The sequence below is a fragment of the Zophobas morio genome, unplaced genomic scaffold (assembly GCF_036711695.1).
Source record: "Zophobas morio isolate AGI-343-1 ecotype UQ-CSIRO unplaced genomic scaffold, CSIRO_AGI_Zmor_V1 ptg000014l, whole genome shotgun sequence".
NCBI lineage: Eukaryota > Metazoa > Arthropoda > Insecta > Coleoptera > Tenebrionidae > Zophobas > Zophobas morio.
Window position 1 is genome coordinate 1549370 of NW_026972119.1, and position 22336 is coordinate 1571705.

General features: G+C 33.4%; 1 protein-coding gene across 3 annotated transcripts in view; it reads left to right on the plus strand.

Annotated features, from left to right (window-relative positions):
- LOC135129140 (lachesin-like) overlaps nt 1–22336 on the plus strand; it is a 344494-nt gene that overhangs the window by 149784 nt on the left and 172374 nt on the right. For all 3 annotated transcript variants that reach the window (XM_064056231.1, XM_064056232.1, XM_064056233.1), the window contains exon 2: nt 21858–21982. In XM_064056231.1, coding sequence (XP_063912301.1) covers nt 21858–21982 — 125 coding nt within the window. The remainder of the gene's footprint in view (nt 1–21857; nt 21983–22336) is intronic.

The window sequence follows — 22336 nt, forward strand, 5'->3', positions numbered from 1 at the left end:
ATACTCAGGAAATATCCCTTCACTGAAGCATTGTATTACAAGAGCTCTAAACGGATCAATCACACAATTAATAATTGTTTCCTTTATTCTACGAACATTAATGTTCTCCTCGTACATATCAAATAAAGTTGAGTTCTTTAAAAAGTATGCTACTCAACTTATTTCATCCCTTGAGGTTGTATAAAAAAATTTAAACTGGCCCTTTTGCGATGAAATATTAATTGTGTACTGACTTCTAAGAAGTTGATTCACGAATTTTTCAGAAATATCCGTAAAATAATTGCTGAACCTTTCAGTTGTGATACTGTGCGAACTGAAAATTTCTATTTTTCTGCTATATTTATTTACAGTGCGCCAAATGTTATTAGAGTTATTGAGAATTTTGCCATGAGCTAAACGCGTATGAAATTTCAAATGCTTTTTGTAATTTATTTTAGCTTTTTTAAAAGTCAGTATATCAATCGGATCTCCTGTAACACCAAAAATTGTTTTTAGTATAATGACAAGATTGCGTACTTTCCGAATTTCTTTATACCAGCTTATTTGAAAATTTCCACTTTTGAGTTGTTTTTAAAGAAGAGATGTCATTAATTAAGATTTGAAATGCGTTACCCAACTAAAGTACATAGCTGTTAGTATCCATTTTAGATACAAAAAAATTGGTCGAAGTTTATTTCGACAAAACTTCCTTCGCTCCTGACTTGTACTTGTCCAACAAATCCTGCTTCTTTGAAAAATTATAAAATTAGATTTTGTGATGTTTGTTTTGTGATAACCTCTATATAGTAAAAACTATTGGTATAAATAACACCTCAACAAACTGCACAATTACGGACAACGTAAAATACATTTAAAGCAGATAACCAACGAGAAAAATGGCCTCTCAGGAATAATAAGCTTTAGCTTCAAGTGTTTATTTATATATCGGAAGAATGTCACCTGGAAATTTGTTTGATTTGAATGAGTTTGTCGCCTTAAAACAGAGGACTAAAATTATTAATTAAGTCACAGTTGAACAGAATGTTCTACACATTATTGTTATAATTATTAAAGAAAGGCGTGCGTATTCTCACCTCTTCGAGAAAATGGAATAACTCGTTCTTAATTTGATCAATACAAAAATTGTTATGACGTATTATGTTTGGCATACTAAACTTTTTTGTTTTATGTTTTGTTAATGTATAGAACTGTTTAGGATTTATTTGATGTCATTAGTAACACGTTTTAAATATCTATCGTAAGCAATTCTACTGAGTTCTTTTATTTCTTTACGGTACACTTTAAACATTTCTAGAGGCCATGCTTTATGCTTCGGTTTGAGACTTTTAAATAATTTCATTATTACAACATTCAGGTTAGGTAGTACTAAGAGATTGCCTTTTCATTGGCACAAAATATTAAAAATATTTAACACTTTTTTGTCATAAAATAACTTAATAGCCTCATCGACTTCTTTTACAAAATCTAAAAACCAAAAATGAACTCTACATAAGTGATAAAATATTGATGGAAAATTTGCTATTTTAAAGTTCACCATGAGTTTTGATATGACGGCAGTTTTTGGTCCTCCAGGACGTGGTGCGTCTTCCTCGCTTGAACTCATTAATTCAAAGGCGAATGGCTTTGGAAGAAGAATGTGAATCCCCAAAGTAGCAAAAATCTTTTCATGGATTTTTTTCGCAAGGTTGCCCTTCTAAAACGAAGAACTGAATCACACTACGAATTGAAGCCTATTTGAAGTTTACATTATCCTGTTACTGCTTGTTCTTCTTTCACACTTCAAGAGGATACGAATCGAGTTATTCATCAAACCACCCTGGTACAACCCTTTCTGACTGAACCGGCTTTCAAACAAAAAAAACCACATTGAAATCGGATCATGCGTTTGAGAGCTACAGTGCAACACACACAGACAGAGAGAGAGGTCAGCTGATGAAATGATTGAAATGATTATGGTTAAACAAAGCTAAGAACCATTCCGATTGAAACAGCTTGTAACTAATAAACACCGGCTCTTAAAAAATAGTATATACAACTCAGGAAAAAATTACCAGTTCTCCTCCATGTGTTGTAGCTCCCAGGTTTCGCTCTCTGACTATAAATTGTACCTCTGGAAAAATCATGCATTTCTCTCCCTTAATGCATAATGTACTATTAACGCTCTTAGGAGGCTTCTTCGTTGGGAAATAATCTGCTAAAATACATCTTGGTCATCTCAGATTGCCTATGATAACTTTTTCAAATTTAATGCATTTATAAACCAGTTATGTATCGGCAATTTGAAATAATCTTGGGATATTAGTAACTACCTTCGAATCTGACTGGATATGTTCACAATTGTACACATAGCATTTATAAAAGAGTAATAAGTTAATAATAACTCTTAAAAATGGTTAATTTCTTCTTCTTAACTTCAGATTTTATGAACTTAAATTACTGCTATAAATTAAAACAAAATTAGGAAAATACCTAAAAAAAATAATAAAAAATGGATTGTAACGCTTTCATTATTTTTTATTAAACGCGGATATTTTTATATTATCTCAACATTCATTTATGCAAAAGTTTGTTTTATCGCATACATTTTATGAATGTCACTGCATATATAATAACGAAAAACACATTTAAAAACTGCTTAAATATTCAGACATCTGTTACCTCAAACATAAAAGCGATCAATCTTGACATAAAAAAGTATTATGATTTCAGTAAATATTTATACTTTGAAATATATCACATATTTTGTCAAGTGTCTTGCAAATATGTAATATAATAATTATTATTAAATAGGCGCCTTCGGGCAGATGTTAGGCCTGCTTGGCTTGCTCAGCCTATTATTATTTACAAAATATGAAATAAAAGTGATACAATAAGGTGACGGTCACAGGCACTTTAAAAAGATGAAACTTGAAACTGCATAAACCGTTAGTGAATTTCAAGGATTAAAAACTGTATTGAATAAAAATTATGTCTAACCGGGGTTTTGAAATTCCCTTTTTGAAATTTAAAGTTTTGTCATCTGATTCGTTCGTCAAAATTAAAAAAAAAATGTCAGATTGGTGAATTTGAGGTTGCTAAGGCCTGAAAGGTCGTAATAATCTCTCTTCTAATTCTTCTCATAGAAAGTGTAGATAATTTCATGGCAAATAACCTGTTCGAGTACTGAAAACAATTTATATCAAATGGAATTCTTTTCACTCTACGTTGAGTAGACTCCAAAAGATTTTTATCTCTGTCAAGAACAGCAGACGGAATATTAGCTTTGTATATTTTTGTTGTTGCGTGGCCGCTGGCCCTAACAGTAACCTGACCATTATAAATTTGATGTACTTAATTAACATCCCCGGATATACATACTCATCTAATTTCCAGAGTGCTATATTATTAATGAAATGTTTATGTCTGGAATTATTTCTTCTAATATAAATACCTCCTAGCATTAAAGGAAAATAATCTATTTTCACACCAGTGTTTAACAACAGCCAAGTCTCTTTTTATTTCTGATAATAATTAGCACAAATATCATCAATTTTTAAATCATCTATACAAAACGCATGAGTAGAAATTAGAAGGCCACTGAAACCAGTAACATAAATAATAAAAAGAAGACGACCTAAAGTTGAGTACTGGGGAACACCACTTAAAACGCTAATAGGAAGGGGTTTGGGCACTCCATTGAAAGCCTTAGAAAAAGCAACATCTACTGAGTTTCCATAATCTAACTCCATTAACCAATCAGACAAACAACAGACACAGAGGAAGTTGGAGGAAACCGACTTTCCTATTACAAACCCATGCTGCTCTGAAAGAATTATCTTATGTTTCTATAGAAAGTGGAGTGTTTTCTCATAAATTATTCCTTCCATTGTCTTCACTACCAATGAAGTTATTGTAATCGAACAGTAGTAACCCGGACCAAATTTGTCACCTGACTTATAAATTGGCGTAACTGTAGCACGCCTGATTTAAAAGACTGATTCAGTGGTTAACTCAAGGGTTTCCTAAATGAGGTAACGCAATAATTATTTAAAATCCTCGCAGATGTATGTATAATGTACACTGTATCCCAATTAACACTCTACGGTTTTATATCTTGAGAACGAATAGAAATATTAATAGTCTGTAAATGTTTTTTCTTGATGGGAAAAGTTTAATTTGGTACATTGCAAAAATGACGTATGTATATCGCATGCGTATATTTTTTAAATTGCAGCGCATATTTTTTAACGGATTTTGATAGACCGTTAAATTCCGATTGCAATGATATAAAACACTTAAGTATTTATATCATTTTGGGTTGATAAAACAATAAAATTTATAAAAATAATAACAAATCAAATTTGAAAAGTTGAAAATAAAGGACTACTACCATTTTACGGCAGTTAGAACGTATGTTAAATGACTACTTTTAAACAGTTCTTTATTTTTATAAATTTTATATTTTTTTCAACTGAAAATGCAATAAATATCTAAGTGTTGTATATTCCTACTATAGAAGCAATTTAATGGTGTTTCTAAATCCGATGTATTAAATTAAGCTTTCGCCTTCAAGATAAAAGCAGTGGCGTTTACAGAATTTTATATTTATATTCGTTCTCAAGGCACGGAGTTTGTGGGTTTGTAAACGATACGAGTACTACTGCGGGAAGTTCAAACGCAAATGCGTCAGAAAATGTTGTGACAAACATATTAGAAATGTGACTGTGAGAATATATATACTACTTGTAAATCGATTTAAAATCTTCTTTTGCGGCATTGATTCTCTTATACATATTTCTGGCTTCTTGAATAACATTCGAAAGCCAATTATTTAGAGAATGCTCCACATACAAGTTATTAATTTTGCTGATGTTTGGAATACCATCCTGTGCCCATTTTATGTAATTTTTCGAATATTTAGCTTTACTGCCGGAAGATCAACATTAACCAACCTAACGTTCATGTCTCAGGTTATTCCTAACACAACTCAACTTATTGTAAGCCATGCAGATATTTCAAAAGCTTTTGGTAAAATTAATCATAAGATCCTGTCAGAAAAATTGTCCGTTGTAGGTTTCTCAGATTCATTGATTAAATTTTTTTCGTCTTATTTACTTGGTCTTAGAAATTTTATTTTATATAACCGTTTTAAATCGGATTGTTACGTAGCTACATTTGGAGTTCCACGAGGCTCAACACTAAGGCCTTTGTTGTTTCTGGTTTGCATTAACGATGTTGTTGATGTGGTTGGGAATTCCAAAATCCTTATTTTCGCTAATGATGTAAAACTGTTTCTTAAAATTAATTGCATTAAAGATTATCAGTTATTGCAGAATGATATTAAGAAAATACAATATTGGTGTTAGTTAAACTGTTTACCCTTAAATATGGAAAAATATAAAGTAGTTGCTTAAAGTTTATGTCATCAAGCTTTTCCAGACGACACAGAATTTTACTTGGAAGATTTCAGTTTAAAACTTGCGCTTCTTTTTTTCTTCAACAGCTTGAATTTCTTTGTGCCCAGAATAAATAGTAGGTATGCTACAATGCTAGACTGCATGTATGCATTATATATTATCTGTACATACTTAAATAGAATAAATAGGGATGCAGACTGTGATACATTTTTTTGTACATTAGGAAAAATAAACCAACTATAAATGAGAGATTTATTTAAATTGAATTTATTTTATTTTTATTATAATTATGTACTTGCGAAGGTTGTGTATTTAAGTTTATTGCTGATTTTATTTAAGTTGGGAATAATTAATTTGTCTTATAAATAGAACTATGCTCTGTTAGATAAATAAAGTATTATTATTAACACTGTAATCCGCTATGCTATTCTTTTGAATCTACGCCATAAACATTTTTTAGGTTAATAAGATGGTTACCTTATTTACTGTGATCGTTTTAGACTTAACTCCAATTAAATCATTCAACTTTAGCTTAAAAATATTTCAGTTATGACATACATGAGAGCTGGTGATCTGCAATTTAGTGTTTTGCAAAATCAAATTTTATAATTTTTCGAAAATGCTGGATACGTTTGAATGGTACTTCAGGGGCGAGAAAAGTTGTGTCGAAACAACTTTCTATCAATTTTTGTTGTATTGATTTGCTAGGTACTTGAGCATCGACTGTACTTTGTCCTTCGAGTATGAGCCTCTACTCAGTTTTATTCATACCATCCAATATGATACTTGTTCCTATAAGTTACAAGAATGAAGATTTATGAAAGATAGACAAATCAGTTATTTGAAAAGGAAAGTTTTACTGTGGAGTGGTTTTTATGAAATTTAATTAGAGATAAATATTTTGTAATCGTGTGAATAAAATTGTGTAAATAAACCAAAATCCTGTTCAAGTAATAGTTTATTAATTACATGTTCTGCATGTTCAACATCTAGTAAACCAAGAATAAAAAATGCACTAAGATTATTTACATGGAATTTCCCTCGGCCCTGAAATAAAATCAATTCTGCATGCAAGAGCTTATTTAAAATTCTTTTATGGTGACCAATTTTTCAAGACAAATCATTGTCATGCTTCATATTTAATGACGTCTGTAATTGAGTGCCATTTAAATAAATGAAAAATTGCTCCACCGTTACCAATGTGGCATGTTTTATACAACTGAAGCCATCGACCATAAACAACAGCTTCATATTATTTATTTAGATTTCCAAAAAGCTTTTGACCAAATTGTTCATTGCATACTTATGCAGACATTGTATTTATTACAGATTTTCTAATTCTTTACTCGACTTGTTTAAATCGTATCTGCTTGATCGAGAACAGGAATGTCGCGGCTTCATACCTAAACTTATTAATTAGAACAAATTTTGGATGCGACAAGGGTCAAATTTTGCTCCACTTCCATTTCTGTTATTTATAAATATTATTGAAGACACGGTTCTTTCGGAGAAATTGCTGCCTGACATAGTTTTTAAAAAATTATACAGAAATTCCTTCGCCCATGAGGTACAGTACAATAAATCCAGATTTTTCGAAAAATTATAACCTAAGGAAGAGAGGGGCTGAGCATTCGCTAGAGAAATGTTTGCGGCTTCTAGTCCTAGACCAGCTATAATTTTATTAACCAAATGTGAATTACAACATCCAAAATCAAAATAAAATGCAATATTTTATTTAATAAGCTGAAGTCGACGCAATTAATGAGTCTAGAATATGTCGTTTAGTTTAGTTTCTCTGTTTCACTCTCTCGTGTACAATCTCGACTAGCAATGTCGCTACTTGTCTTAAATCACAAAAACTTATAAATGCTTTTATTAAATTGTTTCGTTATTTCATTTATTAAATCAAGATTCAAGAACGACTCACTCCATTTTCCCGAAAATTTGGAAATTCAGTAGGTACTCATCACAGAATTTTCTAATACAAAAAAGTCACTTGAAACAAACGCATAGTGCGCTTTTTTACCTTTACTTGAACATTACGTACATATTTTTATTTTAACTGATAGAACTTATCATAAAGAAATAAAATGCGCAAAATGAAATGTTAAGTTTTTTCTGTAGTTCTGTAGCAATAATAATCTTCGACCAATCTTTTTATGATCACCCTTATAAGCTAAAATAAAAATATGTATACATATAATATAATGTTAAGGTAAAGGAGTGTGTTACATGTTTGTTTCAAGTGCATTTTTCCGTTATAAAATTTGGTGATGCCGTCGTCAATATTTTGCAAGGACACGTATATCAATCAACATGGATAGACGCAAGGTAATACTAAGAATAAAAGTACTGTATTCCCAGATTTTGGGGAATATGGAATGAGTTGTTCTTGCTTTAATCAATATAAGAAAAAATATCTTAGCTCATATTTTTTTTAATCACCTTGTACAAATAATTCTACAAACTAAGTGTACTGATAGGCCGTAAGTCTAGAGTCATAACATTTTGCATATTCCATAGAGTATTCGGCAGAACTTTGAGATAACGCCCTCAGTTTTCTGGGACGGGATAAATGAATAAATTTTGATTAACGATTTACCATGATTACGTAACGTTAAAACGTTTGCAAGATTTCAGAGCATTTGGTTTTATAGATTCATAGTTAAATTGCAAAATTTTGTTTCACAATTTTGAATTTTTTTTCCAAAAATTTTGATGTTTAGGGTGGAAACTTAACACGAATTCATTCATACATCCCAAGTCAAATGGAGGAGTGCCTTACTTTATAAAAAAGCAAATTTACTGTTGTAAATTTTGGAGACGTTATCAAACTATTGGTGGTGATGATTAGCAAAATTTCGTTAACTTTCTACTATCCCCATGATATTTCTAAATTCGTAGAAAATTTGACAACAATCGGTTCAGTAGTTTCGGAGATTATCTGTCTAATAAAAATACAAACAGACGACAGACAGAGAGCCCAGCAGACAGACAAACGGAAACTGGAGACCTATCTCTTCGTAGTCTAGAGGTCATGAAAGTTAGAGAAACCATAAAAGTATGGAATCGGCCAATGGACTCGATTGCAATACTTCTTTAACTTACTCTGGGGAAGTAACAAAATTTGGTTAAAGTTTCGACAGAACTTCCCTCGCCCCTGAAGTACAATGGGGCATTACAATATGTTCGAAAAATTATAAAATTAGATTTTGCGAATTTTATTGTTATGAGAACCACTATAAGTTGAAATACACATATGTACGTAATATTAATGTAGTAGTATTAATTTAGTATTTGCCTTACAGGCTTAATAATATTCCCAGTAATATTAATGTAATGATACAGAAGCGTGTGACACGTATGTTTCAAATGAGTTTTTACTTATAAAATATGTATCAACTTCGATTGGTGCAATGTAAGAGTAATAAATAATAACAGTATTGTATTCCCAACTTCTCGGGAAAATGGAGTGAGCAATTCCTGATTTAATCATTAATTCATTAAATAAATTGACACATTCATTAATTCTTTTGCGTCATCCTGTATAAGCAACTCTAAGAAGTATTAATGCAATTATAAATCAGACGTATGGACTCATAGTTTTTTGGTAGGGGGTAAACGAATAAATATTAGATAACGATTTACCATGATTTCGATATCCTTAAAATATTTACAAGATTTCAGAGCATTCAGTTTTGCAGTTTCAAAATTATATTACAAAATACTGTTATTCAGTTTCGATTCTTTTCCAAAAATTCTGGATGTCTGGGGTGAAAATTCCACACGGATTCACACACCGCAAGTGCAAGAGTATCTTATTTTTATAAAATTTCAAAAACATTTTGTTATAAATTTTGGAGATGACGTCATCCCAATGGTTTTGGGGATGATTAGACAAATTTTAGTTAACGTTTAACCATCTACATGGTATTCCTAATATACATGCAAAATTTGACAGCAATCGGTCGAGTAGTTACGGAGATTACGTGTGTAATAAAAATGGATACAGACAACAGACAAACAGACCGACAGACAGACAGTCGGAAACGGGAGACTACTTTTTTCGTAGTCTAGAGGTCATGGCACGTCGAGAAAATATCAAAGTGGCAATTCGGCCGATGGACTCGATTACTATATGTATAAAAATATTAATGTAATGATGATTAACGAGTATAGATAGACTCATCAAAACGGATTCATAAATTACAAGTATAAGACTATGGCTATGTCAAAGGTTACGTTTACATCGCGTCATGTCAGAATAGGTGTTCTACAGGGGACAATACTAGCACCGGCTTTATTTTCCGAAAACATTGCCGATCTAGTTCAGTATATTAAAAATTCTGTGCCCAATACGAAAATCATATTATACGCAGACGACGCAAACTTTATTAGTGTCGACTGGCGACACAATAGAAAAATAGAGGAGGTAGTCAAAGATCTTTCTTACTGACAAGCTCATTCACTGGTGTTCTGGAAATGCTTGCATTAGATTCTAAGGGATATAAAATTAACCCATAATTTGTAATTTCAAAAAAATTTGGTGGCCGGAGTTTTAAATGTTTCTGAAATCAATATTTTAATTTATTCTTGATAAGGTTGTCCATAAACCTACAAAAAAAAAAATGTAACATTTTGTTGCTAACGACTATAGTAAGTATTTCCAGCGATAGATTACCTGACGAAAAAGTCACCAAATACACCGCTATAAAAAGTAGTGCCACATTTAAAATTTAAATGGATTTGAAAATAATGTTGAACTACCATAAATTACTTTTTTCTGAACCAAATGCTGCAGAAACTAAACACATTTAAGGAACTGAACAGTTCTTTACGTTATAAAGAGCCTGCGGTATACGGGGTGAGGAAAATGAACAACTCAATTTCACACGTTTATTACATTTTCTGTATTACACAAAAAATTAAATCCTTAAATTAAATTAAAATAATTAAAAAATATGACACATTAAAACAATTACTTATTAATAATAATAACAACAGAATCTATTTCCAACAGATAATTTTGCCTATACTGGAACATACACTTCGAATAACATTACGTACTTTCTATTTGGACCTATACTAAATGAGTGCATACATTAGACAATTAGCGAAATTACGTTCTGTGTGCAACGCATTTTACGTTAACGTGCACAATCGCCAATAGGGACACTGCATTTTCTATGTTTCCATAGATATAACAGTTTTTTCTACGTTTTACGTGCTGTACGCTCTACGGAACGTGACTAATTGTCTATTACAAAGTATAACATACAAACAATTAACTTGTTTGTGTTGCTTCTCAAGTAGGTACAGGACCGTTGACTTGACTTGTGTTAAAGAAAAGAACAATTGCAGCACAAGTAAACAAATTTTACAAAGACACTTATATTGAAGTACCAACTTCTGTAGGGCATCGTAAATTACAATTTTCCTTCTTGAAAAATGAGTACACATTGGTAATCATTCTCTGCGTCCCGATGTTGTCAACAACAGTCTTACATTGCACCGAGTTGAAAAAGGCTAGAAAATATAATGGTTTCCAATTATTGCAGAGAATGATTCAATAAATAAATACACACCCTTGCGTAATTATAGATTTTATACGTAATGTCTACCTTAGGGGCCATATATTTGAGACGTTTACTAACATGAACACAACTTAATCGAACACAAAAAAACTTAACCCAAAATGTCAAAACTTCAACTAGTACACAAAAAACGGCATGAAGGTCTAGAATTTAATACCTAACAAATCAAATCAAGTAAAAAACACTAACACTAAACTAGAGATGAGCGATATTTCACTACCGGTGATTATTTCACCGTGATCTGTTTGTCACTGTTGGTAACCGTGACTGGTATCGGCAAGTAACGGCGACCGTGATTTTCCCTTTTAAAATTGATTCCGGTAATACGAAACAGTGAATGGTAAATTTTGCTTTTATTTTCTTTTCATACAGTTTGCTATAAAATCTGAGGCGACATCTAGTTATTTGGAGGTAGTTTTTCTTTAATTAATTATGTTTTTTATGCATAATGTTTTTATGTGCCAATGAATTTACATTTACTATATGATTTGTTGTTATTTATTTGTTCCCAACAATTACTGTTTATTCATTCATCGATATATCGGAATTTTCTGCTGTTCACATGGCACACCGTTTCACCGTTCCTCCGCGAAAGAATATTGAAACCGTTCCTGCGATCACCGTTCCTCCGCGAGAGGATATTGAAACCGTTCCTGTGATCACCGTCCAAGTCACGGTGACAAGAAAGAACCGTGAAAAGTCGCGGTTCACGCCGGCGCCGTGATCCTAATATTAAATCGCTACTTTCGTCGCTCGCCGTTCCTTGATCACCGTGACAAAATCACCGTTTAAAATCACCGTGATTCAAAAGGAACGGTCGCCGTGATCACCGTGATCGCAAAATCACGGTATCGCTCATCTCTACACTAAACTCAAAAATATACACTTTTTAACTCTTTGGATGAAAGTTTAAAAGTAGCGCCAATCACCTGATCGTCCAATATACAGGTCAACCGAGAGTGACGTAGGAAATTCGTTGCGCGGAAAAATGAATGTTGGTTGGCAACTTAAACTACTAAGCTTTAACTGGTGTTTAACCGTATAATGTTAGTATATTTTGGACTCTCCGGTTGGCAATTATGAATTCGTATTCTCTATAGTTTAGTTGGATAAACATTCGATAATTTTTCGCTATGTTTATGGCCCGTTGAAACTGTTTCTGAAATTTTATAAAATAAACCATCAGAGAGTGCAAATCTCAGAACATAACGCCATAGCAGCGGGTAACCTTGCTGGTGAGGGACGAAGTCAAATATTTATAGCCCGACACCTACACAAAGACAGGAAGATACAGTCGAAGACCAGAACAGGGTCGTAGAAGAGCAACAACAGCCAATCGAGACCGTTTTTGACGATTATAAGTGCTCAGAAGGGTAATTCGTTTCCAGTATAGTTGGATTCATGTATCTTTTTACACACGTGACCAAAAGCTAACGTCCGAACTAATAACTGTTACTTTGTAGTAATTAGTCAAAAAGATGACAATGTTCATAACGTCAACATGACACAAATGTGTAAGCTCAGACAGGTCTTTTGGTTTCGGTGCTTTCCGATTGGATCGTGATTTTGCCGGACTGGGAAGGACGCCGAGTCTTTCTTTTCGAGTTTTAATCTTCGAAACCGTTCGGCGACTAACGCCTAGAGCATCTGCAACTCGCTAAAAATTTGAGCGAAATTATTAACCATGAACCTTCAAGTGGTTTTTACTTACTTACTCGTTCTGTACCATTTAATGAGATTAAAGAACCACCGTTTTCCTTCTCAAGAGCAAAATACTCCATAAAGTTGGACACGATGTCCTGGGCACGGGAACTCAAACGTCTGCCCGTCATGTTGTAGACCAAACACGAACAAGAAATAAGATAACAAAACATAAAAAATAGGACAACGAAACAAGAATCCTAACAACCAACGAACTTTACGAAGAACTGAATAGAAAACTTGAATAGAACAACGAAAAACTGCAATTAACCACTCTGAGTAAAACCAAAAATGACAGTGACGTTTGATGAAAAATCGATGAATTATTATCAGTCACTAGATTGACTACATCAGTGCCTGTCGCACTATGTGGACGCATTTATTACGTATTTTATCTTTTTCTAATTCAAGGAACTTTGTGGAAGAGAATAACTGACGTAGAGCGTAATGTGGCCTAATTTCGGTAGACATACTATTTGTCTGGCTCTTCGTTTTTGTAATCCTTAAAACAAAGATTCTTATGGTAGGTGCTGTCTGAGCTTGTATGATACTTCGGTCACGTGTGTCAAAAGATACATGAATCCAACTATACCACCTTAAATACTCAGCTATTAGAACCGTATAACACCAAAATAAGCCAAGATACATTAAGAAAATGTCTTTGAGAAACTAAACTCAGGGACCGTTTCTGACCCCAGGACACCAAAGAGGCCGACTCGATTTTGCTAGAGAACAGTTGATTGGGACATCGGCTGTTGGAGTCGTATTTTATTCAGCAATGGATCCAGATTTTCTCTTGTGAACAATAATCGACGAGTAAAGATGTACAGACTCCCAAGTGGGAGATATGCATCGTGTAATATTGTGGGAACAGTGCAATTTATTGGAGGTTCCGTGATTATGTGGTTTGCCATATCATTGGAAGCGCGTACAGAAGTTGTTACAACTGGATGAGCATTTAATGCGCACAGATGCGTAACAACGATATTGGAACCACATGTTGTAAAAGAAGTAGAAACAGGTTGGTACAAATTTGGGACAATTTTGACCAAAACGGAATTCGAATTAATAGACATTGTAAACATTCAACCAAGATGTCAAGCCGTTATCAGGGCCAGAGGTAGCAATACCCGTTACTGAATAAAAAATATGGCGGTAACTGTCATTTTACAAACAAACAGGTGTTAAGTTTTGTTATTTAATTTGTTTCTTTTTGTTTCAATTTTCAAATAAAAGTTATTTTTCGTAATTAGTGCATATGTTTGTTTAACTTATATCTTACTCACAATACATAGAAAAAACTATTCCTTCCAGAATTTTAATTTTTACAAATTATGCGTTACTTTTGTGACGAAGTGTATATAAAAAGTAAACTCGCATGGACCAGTCATGTTGAACATGTTGCCAAGAAAATAAGCTCAAATATATATCAGCTGAGGTGCCTGAGAGATCTTTTTTAGTTATAATATCACAAAAGCATAGAAAATAATCGAAAATACTAACCGATTAACGAGACTTATAATCTGAAAAACCACGAGACCGAAGGTCGAGTGGTGTTTCTGATTATTGTCGAGTTAAGAGGTTAGTATTGAGATTATTTTCTAATGCTCGAGTGATATTCGTTACGATTATATAATGACCTGACAGTATACTAATTACATTTACACTAAATTAACTTTAATTATTATGAAAATGAAAAATACAGTTATTATAATAAATATTATTTGTATTAAGAGGTTCTTGTTGTTGAAGGGAGGACGTTGATGGCACTGATGACGACGAAACATTTTGATTGTTCCGAATTTGATTGATGATTTTGGTATGATGCTGTTCGTTGAGTTTTAAGTATGGTTTCATCGAGTTTGGTGTAGAATGACCAGTTACTTTGATAATCTCTTGCAAATTTACACCAGCATTTGCTAATACACTCACTGCGGATGAACGGTTAGAATGGTTGGTGATTCTTGCCTTTTTTGTGTCTATTCCAACATTCTCTGCACCTAAACGTGTCCATTTACTTATCTGATTTACGCCAACAGGGCAGTTCTTGTACCAAACATTTGTTGCCTTCCAATTATTATTTGGTGTTAAAAATAACCGGTTCGTCTTGATGTTCGGGGTGCGCTTGAACATCATTTTTTCATACAACCTCACTGGACACAAATCTTCATTTTCTTTGTTCGGTGTCAGCCACTTGGTGTCGACGAGATTTTTGTCGCCTCCTTGAGCTGTTTTTCCAAAAATTGTGTTGTACTCGAAGCGACCCGTTGGTAAGCCGTAATTATTATTCAATTCCTTTTTAAAAAAATTAACCACACATGATACTGCTTCATTTCCACGCCAGGCCAGCTCCACAGCTGCAATTTGATAAAAAAATTTCTGTAAGCGGTCGGGCGTATTTTCGTCAAAATTCTGGATGACTTTTAGAATCTCGTCTCTTTCTAAAGCCACAGAACTAGCTTTCCTTTTTTCCGGTATTAATTAAAGTTGCTTTCTTTTCGTTGGCCGAGCTTTACGGGCCCCTTCAAATGCCAAATCTTTGAAAGGATCAATTTTTCGATTGTGGTTTTTGAAGTATTGTTCTTGTAGAAGCTTGGCACTCACGTTCCATATAGTCTTCAAAACTCCTTTGTAGTCTGACCCATCTTTCCGTTTCATATTAAACGCCCAGTCCTTCAAGATATTTCCCAATTCATCATTAGACGTCCAGCCCGTTAACTCATAGTTCCGTTGCTCGCAAAACTCTTGAAATTGTTTCCAAATGTAATTTTCAGTTTTTGTTGTATTCAATGGCTTTAAGTTGTCAATTACTTCGTCAATATCTGCCGAAGAATTTTTACCAAAACGATTCATTTCATTTAAATTCAATAAATTTAATTTAATGACAAATTTGCTGTTTATTTACTCTTTACGTTACTATGGAAAAAGGTAAGTTGAATACTAGATTTTTGTCTAGAAAGACCTAGCGAAACACCAAAACGATTATATAACGTCGTCAAGGGTATGATCGATTATTAATACGTTGGTATCTAACGAAATTAAAGAATCTGATTGGTTTAAAGAATCATGAATTATATAATCACGTTAATACTGTATTAAATATACACTATACTGAAATGCAGTCTATACTATTGTATGAAATTATACTCTGGGGATCCTCAGGGTCTGTGAAGACTCTCTCGTGATGCAAAAGAGAGTGCTTCTCCTTAAATACAAAATAGTCGTGTAGACTTACCTTCCCTCTACCATGTGTAAAATCAAAGAAATATTAACATATATTCATAGTATGTAGAGAAGTCTTGCGAGGGTAGACACCCTAAACAGCTACCGCACCAAAAACACGGATCTGATATATCCAAAACGAACGTGGTTATGTACATCCCACGAAGGACCCTCTGCCTAGAAATTAAATTACATATTTAATCATTCGCAAAGTGCTCTCAGAGGCACAATGAGTACTGCTAGTTTTCGAAAAAGGTCTCGGAAGTATTAAGGAGCAGAGGCTTCTACTCAATAAAAGAATTTCTGACCACCGACTTAAGATTGTCATTGTCATAAATACTGTTTCATCTGTATTGTCTAATGTCAATTTGGTTTTTATTATTATATTGTAATTGAGTTAAGATTGTCGTCGTCATAAATATTGTTTCATTTGAATCTTTGTGTTACTATTAGATGTATTTATTCTTCTGACGTGCCATGTAATAAATTGATGGTAATAAATGAATATGACTATCATTATGTTATTTTATATAATTAAAACCCATTTACTGTGTACAATTTTGAGGTGACATTATCACATTGTTCGTGGGGATAATTAGACAAAGACTGGTTAACGTTTTACCATCTGTATTATATTTCTAATATATGTACAAAATTTGACAATCAGTACAGTAGTTTCGGAGATTTTCAGGACGTAAAACTAACGTAACTGCTCATTCCAAAATTTAGAAGCTTTCTCAGCCTTGTAGCCGACAGAACAACTCTTTAAAAATGGAGTTAGCTTTGTGAATTTAATAGTAACAACTTCATTTTTCATACCCAACTTATATTTTAATTTATAATACGAACATTATACACAATATTCAATGTTCAAATCTGAATGGTCCAAAAAATATACAAGCATGGCTTTTTCAGTCACTGTTACCACCTTATTATGATTTACCCTTGACAAAGTTCAGGATGCAATTTATAGGCGTATCAGAACTCTTTCAGAACAGAACATTATGAGGGGTAGCGCTATACCGGGTGTCTGGAAAATGGCTGATTAACTCCCCGCTACGCTCTTAACAATCAACTGGTGAGTCTGAGAAAAATAGTAAAAAAAATCCTTCCCACATTTTGGTGGAGCTATAATGATTTTAAAATTGGTTCTTTTGTTATGTTTAACAACTAAACAACTCATTCATTATCACAATAACTAGTAATAAAACTTTTAGTTAATATTTTCCTCGCAAATGACCATGTTTAATTACCATTTTGGTTAGAATGCACAAAGATATGGCTGTGTTGTTTTTGTAATAATTTGATAAAATTCCATTTGACAACAATGTTTGCTTGATATAAAGCGAAGGTGGATTTCAGTCACCATCGATACTAAGAAACCAGAAAGTAAACCGGAGGTATTCAAGCATTAGGGATATGCTGAGTTGCCAATTTTACTTTTATAAAATTACTTTTTTTTCGTAATCTACATCATAAAGAATTTTTTTATTATTTTTTTGGGACTCCCGAAACCCCTGTATAACATACTGAAGAGTTAATCCGCCATTTTCCAGACACGCGGTATAATAGAGCCCCCTCCCTAAAAAATACTTACCTACTCACTCTCAAAATTATACTACTTCTTATTTATTGCACTGACTCAGCTTCTAAGCTTTTTCCAACATTTCGATGGATAAAACTTTTGCAAGTCTTGCACATGTTGTTGCTTTGTAAAAGTTTTCCTGTTTGTTTAGTTGAAGAGTAACTAGAGTATTATTTAGCAACCATCCTCGCTTTCGAGAAATCATATTTCATATCAAAATTTCGTTAATCGATTTTTCAGACCTGACCTGACTGACCTGACCGATTGGCCTAGTCGACTACAAAATACTGTACGTTTTTAATGCGGTATTATAGTATTCATGCAATTATCACATGTGCGGTGTTCATGCACTTCATAACATAATCAACTTGTATTAGAAACAAGTCTTATAATACATATAGTTACTATAAATATATTTAAGTAGTCCATTTCTTTCGCATCCCGTGCATCAACTTAGATATGTATTGTACAGTGGCGGCTCGTGAAGTTTTCTTCAGAGGAGGCTCAAATTTGAAAAGCACTACTTTTTATATCTTTCATTATCTGAATATTTTTTTTGTCATGCCCACGAAAAGAACACTCGTGCGTTGATAGATAAATAAACTTTTGCATCGATTAGTCTTTTCAAAATTGCCCAATTTTCACCAACTTTCTCGTAATAGTTCTCCCTTTTATGAGCCGAATCTAAATGATTGGCATTGTTTTGTTTACAAGCATTTCTAATTTAATCGAAGAAAATATGTGGTCCTATGATTTTTCATGCCTTTCTATAGCTCGTGACAAATTTTGTAAATTATTTTAGCCTGTTTTACCCCAAACGGAAGATTTATCACTTATAAATAATACACAATTCCAACAGTATAATTTGTTTCTTAAAACCGAAGCCGTAAACTATTTAGTTTTATTATAATTATTTTCATGAAATGCTCTGTTTTATTTCTAATTGTAACTGTCAATACAATTAATGGGAGTGATGGTGTTGGTCTCCCCTTTTGTACCCTTACCTACGTAAAGCCTAAACATCACCATCACTGAACAGGGAGCTCGCGAAACCACCTCAAAGTTTTTCCTACTTACACCCGATTGCGCCAACTAATAAGAAAGAGATAAAGTTATCTGTACGACTTGATCTGAAAAGAGATGAACTGGCCGGAGGCTAGCGGCTTGGAGCGGCAGTCCCATGAACGTTTTAGCCAATGCAATACAGACTGACGATGCGTCAAGGTCTACGGTCTCAATAGCAAGATGCATTCTCGGCGGAGGCTAGCGGCTAACAAGCCTCTGCCGCTGAAACCAAACGCGGAGTGGTGTGAATGTGAATTATGATTGTGAGGGCGTAAATATAAATTTTTGCGACATTTTAACCTGATATATGATGAAAGTAAATGAAATCCAGCAAAATATTCTGAAAAATAACAAATGTCTACAAAAATATAAATTCTTTCATCGAAAAAAATTAGAGGAAGCTCAGCTCCAAAAAACAGAGGAGGCTCAGCCTCCCCTGCCTCCTCTGAGGAGCCGCCACTGGTATTGTATCTAGTCGACGTCTCGAACTTCAGTCTCATGTCCTGCTCATGTTTGTTATGTACGTGTCCGTTTCGATACTCGTAACATTTAAAGCATTATACGATTTACCTATTATTTTAATACCGTCAGTTCTATTAGCTGAAAATTACTTATTTAAACATGTTTTCGTCAAAAAATACATCTAATATTGAACGAATAATGAGAATGTCCAAACTTCGTTATTTATACTAATTTGCATTCCATTGGAAGTATATTTATTCTTCCAGATCTATTTTTACGGCCAAATACGTTTTTTTAAACAATTCCGTTTACTTCCAGTCAGCATTACCGACACTCTTAACCGCATCAGTAGAAGGTTGCCTCTTAATTGCTACAAGAAAAATCTAGACTGGGCATTCTAAAGTTTTATTGTCGTGCACATAATTCAAATCAGTATCGTATCGAATTCATGGATTGTAAAAGATATTTAGTCCTTTTGGTCTGAGTGGGCTTTATATAACCCTCCCGTAGAGCCTACCGTTCGGGAAAGCTCTCGAAAGTTTGACATCGGCTTTTTATGATCCCCACAGATGTGTTATTGGTAATATTACACTTCATTTACTTTTTGTGCGTCACTGACTCTGATTTGCACACATTTCCCGTTCATATAAAACAGGATTCTGCATCAACGCCACTTTATTGTTGCGACTTTTTGGCGGGATAATAAAAGTGAAACATGACAAGGCAAGAGTTGAAGGTTTTTATCGCACTTGTTATCGATTGTTTTACATAATACATCATGTTCGTTTCTTTGTTTTCGTGGCACGCAACCGGGAAACATCTTACATTGTTTCCTTTTTTTTGTTTATCTTTACAAAGACAAAGTTTGCCATTGTCAATGTTCCAAGGAAGTTTTCGAGCTGAGAGCATAAATTTGTTTAAAAATGACGAAAAGTTCGACTTGTGGGCCAAACTTGGTGATAAAGGGTGAAGCAACTCTATAGCTGTCAGCTTGATATGCACCTAAGACGACATTTAACACTATTGGTAGGTAGTTGCCAGGTTACCACCAGCGCTGCAGAAGCACTCATTAAAAATCCTTTCTGGCCTCCCGATCTGTAAAGAGCTCATTTCTGAACGGTGGATGTCCACGGTAACTACGGTTTTACAGTCATTCATTGTTTTACCACATCGCGATGCGGTAAAATAACTCGAATTTTTTTAGATTTAAGAAGCTTTTACAAAATAAATTGTTCTACAAATAATAAAGTATGTCGGCAGAAATACAATTAACGCAAGTTTTTGTTCAACAGAACGTTTGATAAATAAAGAAAATTAATATTTTTAAAACGAAAATATGACAGCGCCATCTTACGACAACCATTTCAGTCCGCAACAAATTTTGAACGTCAATAGTTACGTCAATATTAAAAGCAAAAAATTTAAAACAAGAGCTTGTCAGGGCATCTTCTGTTATGTTCTCTACCTACACAACCGTGAAGCGCTCGCCGTATTCGAAAATGCTATTAGCCCTTTCGTCATTTCAAACACATTCTGTATCAATTCTGACAAAATGTCAGTTTTAACATGATGGTATCTGACACTACGTCAGTGTTATTGCACACAACACATGGCTATGTTTTACTTAAAAAAAAATGGTATGAAACATCAAAGATGGTTTTGAAATTCTATTTTTGATCGCGTCTTGAAATTTGTAGGCGTGGAGCTTCTCGCGAATACCCCTGTATATAGAATATACATTAATAAAACAATAGAACTGTGCTATCAAAACAAAGGCAGGACCCTAAATTAGGGCATCTGTGCTTATACACATATTTTAACATTTTTTGAAATGACACAATCTAGTTTCTTGAAAGCATGTACCTACAGATAAAATTTAATTACGTTAAAAGTATGAACTAATTTGATATGTCGACCTGTATCCGCATTTTGCTGTTGTATTTTGTGTATACTTGTGATGTGTAATATGACTAATATGTAATAATTGTGCAACCTAAAAAATAATTGTTAAGGTGTCAAATACCTGATATTTGTTGGATGAAATAATAGCCACTTTAACCACTTTTATCCTAAATTCTAACTAATATAAGGAACACTATTTAACGATCGACGAAGAGAATTAAAGAGGCGGTTTATATGGGTTTCCACCTACGACTGTGACTCTTTAACAGCCTAGTGCAGATACTGGAAATTTTGCGGACCTTCCAATTAAAGGAAAGGTCTTAAACGGGTTCGACGTCGTCTGGACACAAACAGCATAGCCAAATTTGCAATTTACATTCCTTTTGAAGAGCTGATCATTAATCTGAACTGAAACATATCCTAGTTTTATAAAGTATTACCCTTCTCTAGAAAATTATCTTATCAATAAATTGTAAACTGCAGATAATAAAAAATTACCTCTTTAAATATTTCTGAAATTCTAAATCAATTGCAGTAAAGCAAACCCTGTTTATCTATCTATCTCAATTTACAATAAATTACAAATATGAACATGTGCTCATGCCAAACCGAGCGTATCTTTGATCGTTTGTACAAACATGTTCTCGTTGAATCTGATGTGTGCACTTAGTGTATATACAAACGTATCATTACACTCGATTGAACTGCGGTAACCGAACATTATATACGAAAGGAAATAGAAATTCTCTCACGTTACACGTAATTTATTAAAATTTGCAAACCAAACGTAAACCTTACCAATTTTTATTCTCTCGTCTCGCAAAAACACCTACGCCACGTGTTTATTTTTGTACTGAAACAGGAATTATGTATTATTAATAAAATTTTAGGTAGTTGCTATAAAAGTAATTTATTCTATGTTTATTTCAGAGGACTGGTCGACTGCTAGGATATCAGATGAACCCGAGTTTTTAGCTCCTATACATAATTTAACAACTCCGGTGGGAAGAGAAGCTACACTTTCTTGTACAGTGAGCAACCTTGGAAAATATAAGGTAAAAAATAGCAGCGATGATTTATGTGTTTATGTAAAACTCATGTGAAAATGTGTCGAGTCCGCCATGCAAATAAATATGTCATTTAAAATTGTAGGATATTTGTGGGCAAAAAGAAATATTCAGATACGAAAAGTACGAGATACTTGCTAAGTTGTTAATAACATACCTAGAACTTAGTGACGTAAATATTTTTACATAACAAGTCATCAAAGTTATCTTTTACTAGACGAAGGAGCATGTTGAAAGTAAGAGGCCGTAAGGCCGGTATTTTTAAGCTCCTGAATCCTATAGAATAACTAAACTTGCACGACATCTTTTATATACGATTTTTCCTAAAACCGCGCAAATTGT